At 29.8% G+C, this 4,277-nt stretch overlaps 1 protein-coding gene across 1 annotated transcript; it reads left to right on the plus strand.

Moving 5' to 3' along the window:
* Positions 1–3,447: 3,447 nt before the first annotated feature.
* LOC141684994 (agamous-like MADS-box protein AGL61) lies at positions 3,448–3,828 on the plus strand. The gene has a single exon (XM_074490123.1). It carries the CDS (start codon positions 3,448–3,450, stop codon positions 3,826–3,828), a length of 381 nt encoding a protein of 126 aa, XP_074346224.1.
* Positions 3,829–4,277: the final 449 nt, after the last annotated feature.

Genomic DNA, 4,277 nt, shown 5'->3' on the forward strand with positions numbered 1-4,277 from the left:
TGTGCTATGGAGAGCAACCCCATTTATTGATTAGAATTTTGGACTTTATCAATATCTAGACTTAATTATTTATTTATAGATTTCAATATTTATATTTTTGGTTTAGATAGTTTGTAGATTTAATATTATTTTTGGAGATTTTATACTGTTTATTTATTGTTTAGAAATATATTAGTGCTCTGTTTGTAGGTTTTTGATAGGTAATACCTCCTTCTAATTTTTAAGAAGGGGTGTTACAAACTGGTAGTATTCAACTCCCATTATTCCAAAAACTGCTCTGCTCCTACCTTCCCATCTAGAGCTGCAAACGAACAGAACCGAGCCGAGTTCTGTCCGAGCCGAGCATAATTTTTTTTAAAATGAACCGAGCCGAGCTGAGTTTAAAAACCCAGCCGAAAAAAAATGTTTACGATCGGTTCGTTTATAAAGGAGCCGAGCCGGACATGAGTTTGCTCACGAATAACCGAGCCGAGCCGAACTCGAGCCGAGTCGAGTTGTTCACTAATAGTTCGCATATATTTTTTAATCGGCCAAGCTTAAGGTATAATTTATAACTTTATAAGTTTTATGGAGATCAAATACTAATTTCATCTTACAATTATATACTCACACTCACACTCTACACTTATCAATTTTTTTCAGTAGTCGAGTTTTAAGAACAAAATAATTTTTATTTTAAATTAATGAGACATTCATAACATTAGAAATTATACATTACTTTTAAATTGTTGATGTCGATTGTCAAAAATTTAGTAATTTTTGATATTTTAGTTAAATAATTTTAGATTAGAAACGAGATATAAAATAAAATAAAGGAAGTAAGCCCATTTAAGTGGTTGAGAAATAAAATTATTAAAAATTATCTTATGTTTTTCTTAAAAATATTATAATTTATTTTAAGAACTCACTATTTTAATTTATTTGAAATTGTAATTTTGGTCGATTTTATCATAGACCCCTCTAATAAAAGTGTGAGGTGATATTTAGTGTTAAGTTTAATTAGTATTTATTGTTAAAATATATATTTTGTTTGTTAAAGTAATCAAGCTCTAGTGATATGTATGAAATTAATAAATTATTTATTGTTAAAATATATATTGAATTTTTATTAAATTAATCATTATACTTTAAAATTAGTATTAAATTTTAATTAAAAAAACTTAAAATCTTTATAAAAGTGATTAGTAAATATTTATTACTCCCTCAGTCCCTTCCAATTGTTTACATTTCTGTGTAAGTGTCTGACACGCATTTTAAGGTGCATAAAAAGTATAGTTATGTAACTTATTTTTACAATTTTTTTTTTGAATAAAAGTTGAATGTTTTAATTTTTATTCAGAAAAATAAAATTGTAAAAAAAATTACAGAACTATACTTTATATGCACCTTGCGTGTCAGACACTCTCTAAAAAATGAAAATAATTGAAAGAGACGGAGGGAGTATATGTTATATTTAAAAAATTTATCTGAGCCGAGTTACCGAGTTCGAGCCAAGTCCGAGCTAAACGAGCCGAGTCCGAGCCGAATATTAAAAAACTCGGCTCGGCTCGTTTAATTATCTGAGCTTATTTTTTTGTTCGTGATCGGCTCGTTTAAGAAAACGAGTCTAGCCGAGTTCACTTAAACGAGCCGATCCCGAGTTTTGTTTACGGACGGCTCTGTTCATTTGCAGCTCTATTCCCCTCCAATCTTACAAGGATTCGATTCATTAAGAACTGGATATGGATTTTCACTCGTCGATAAAAACCACATCCGAACTACTACTAAACTTATACATTTATAAATTATTTATATATATAAATAAAATTTAACTATAATCAATTAATAAAATTAATTTATACGTATTGGTATTCTAATTTTATAAGTTATTTTATTGTATTTTCACATTAACTATTATTTCATCACATTAAAATTTCTTGTACACACCACATGTTATCATATTCAAATGAGTGAATCATGTATGTCACAAATTATTTTTATACATAATATTTTAGTTATTCACAATTCACAACATTTTTTTTATTTTAATTTTTGATATTGACATATATAATTAATTCATATATTTCTGAAATTACAATGTTTTACTTTTATGTATTTATTTTATAATTATTTTAAACTGAACTATTTTCACATATTTTCAAAAACAAATTATTTTCACAACACCTCTTACTTAAAATAGTTTCTTGTGCTTAAGTTTTTTTTTATTATTGAACCATGTTAAATTAAAATTATTCATCTCAAAAAATTTAAATGGATCCGGTGGTCCGATCCGATAATCGAAGATCCTAATGAATTTGTTTATGAATTACGCTATTAAAAATCTGAAATTGATCCGATCTCAATCCAATCCAATAAATTTAAATGAATACGAATCGAATTTAATCAAATCCAATCCACATTTGAACACCAGCACAAGGATAACTTAGTCTGGTTCGCATTGTATGTCTCCTAAAAAGGCACTTATGCTTCAATTCGACGGAAATGGAATGAAATTTTATCATGTTTTACTAAAATTGCACCAAAATTTACATCATATTTTAGCCAATTTTATTGTATGGTAATAATTCTATTTTAAATGAAAAATAGATTATGCCCATTATTTGATACGTTGACGTCTTACGGATCGTAATATCTTAAAAATTTTATGCAAATCATGTTTTCCGGTAAGAAAAATATATTTAAAAGGAAATTACAATAGCGAATTTTGACACGTAATTAAGAGAAAAAAATTTAGTCAAAACGGACACTGCTAAATAACTTATACGTACATATGGTCAAATTATTTTTTCATGTGAATTTTAAGGTAATTTTCACTAGATTAAGTAAAATGAGAATGGTGGCTACAACTAGCAGAATAACAAATTCGCTACAAAAAGTATTTAATAACAAAATTTATTGGCTTAATTTGATTTAAAAATGTGCAATAACATGAATATTAGTAATATCCATACATTAAGAAATAAGATTTTTGTAACCCCCGAATCATTGATATTGTCACAGGAACAATATGTTTGATTCCCTTAACACAGATTAGGAGATTATAATTTTTGCCAGCTTTCAGTGTTAATTCCAAGCCTCTTATAAATACCAAATGATTTTACTCTACAAATCAGAGCTTCAACATACATAAACATTGCTCCATTTGCTTTTCTTTTGGTTTCTATTCTTGATAGCTTGTTTAGAGATGGCCAAAAAGTTCAGCATTGGCCGCCAAAAGATCAAGATTGCGAAAATAGAGCGTAAGAATCACCTGCAAGTTACCTTCTCAAAGCGTCGATCAGGCCTTTTTAAGAAGGCAAGTGAGCTCTGTACACTTTGTGGAGTTGAGATTGCCATTATAGTCTTTTCTCCAGCTGGAAAAGTGTTCTCCTTTGGACATCCTAATGTTGAAGGCATACTCCACCTTCAAACTCAAGCACTCTCCATCTCGTTGAAGCTCATAGTAGTATGACTGTTTGCGAGCTGAACTTCCATCTCACACAGATTTTCAATGAACTAGAGGGTGAGAGGAAGAGAGGAGAGGCACTTGATGACATGAGGCAAGCTAGCCAGAGCCAGTTTTGGTGGGAATCTCCAGTCGAAAAGATGGGATTTGATGAGCTTCAACAATTGAAGGAATGCATGGAAGGGTTGAAGAAAAATGTGAACAATCAAGCTAATAGCATCTTGATTGAGAATGCAAATTCTAATTTGCCACCTTTTGGTTTTAATGGACACAGGGCCTTTAATCAGTTTGAACCTAAGCCTAATCAGATTGATCCTGCTTCTCATGTCCCTGGTTACGGATATGGTAATGGTTATTTTGGTCTGAGCAACTTTGCTGCGTAATCTGAGCTTGTGTCTTGCTAGACAGTTCTGAGTCTCCATTTTGATTGATGCTGTGTGGCTTTGCCGGAAAAGAAAGTTCATTTTTCTATCTATTGGTTAAAGTTGTAACTTAAATTTGACAAACAGTTTGATCTGAAGTTTATTCTGAGGTTGTAATGGATATTGTTTTTTAAAAATGGTCAGCTGCATATGTCTAAATATTCTTTAAGCTTAAAATGTCAATTACTATTGAAAAGTTATCAAAAAAGAGAGCCCTGTGGCCATCATTCGTTTCAAATAGCCATCATCAACTAACATAAGCACTGAGAGTTGGATGAACGTGTAACTTATAATCTTGTTTTTCATATCAAAACAAATTATATTGGGAAAGAAAAATTACCAACTTTTTTTTGAAATATTAATAAAAAAGAAGAAGCAATTGATTAATCTATAAATTAGATTTGAAACAT

Source organism: Apium graveolens, chromosome 9, assembly GCF_009905375.1.
Source record: "Apium graveolens cultivar Ventura chromosome 9, ASM990537v1, whole genome shotgun sequence".
NCBI classification, from domain to species: Eukaryota; Viridiplantae; Streptophyta; class Magnoliopsida; order Apiales; family Apiaceae; genus Apium; species Apium graveolens.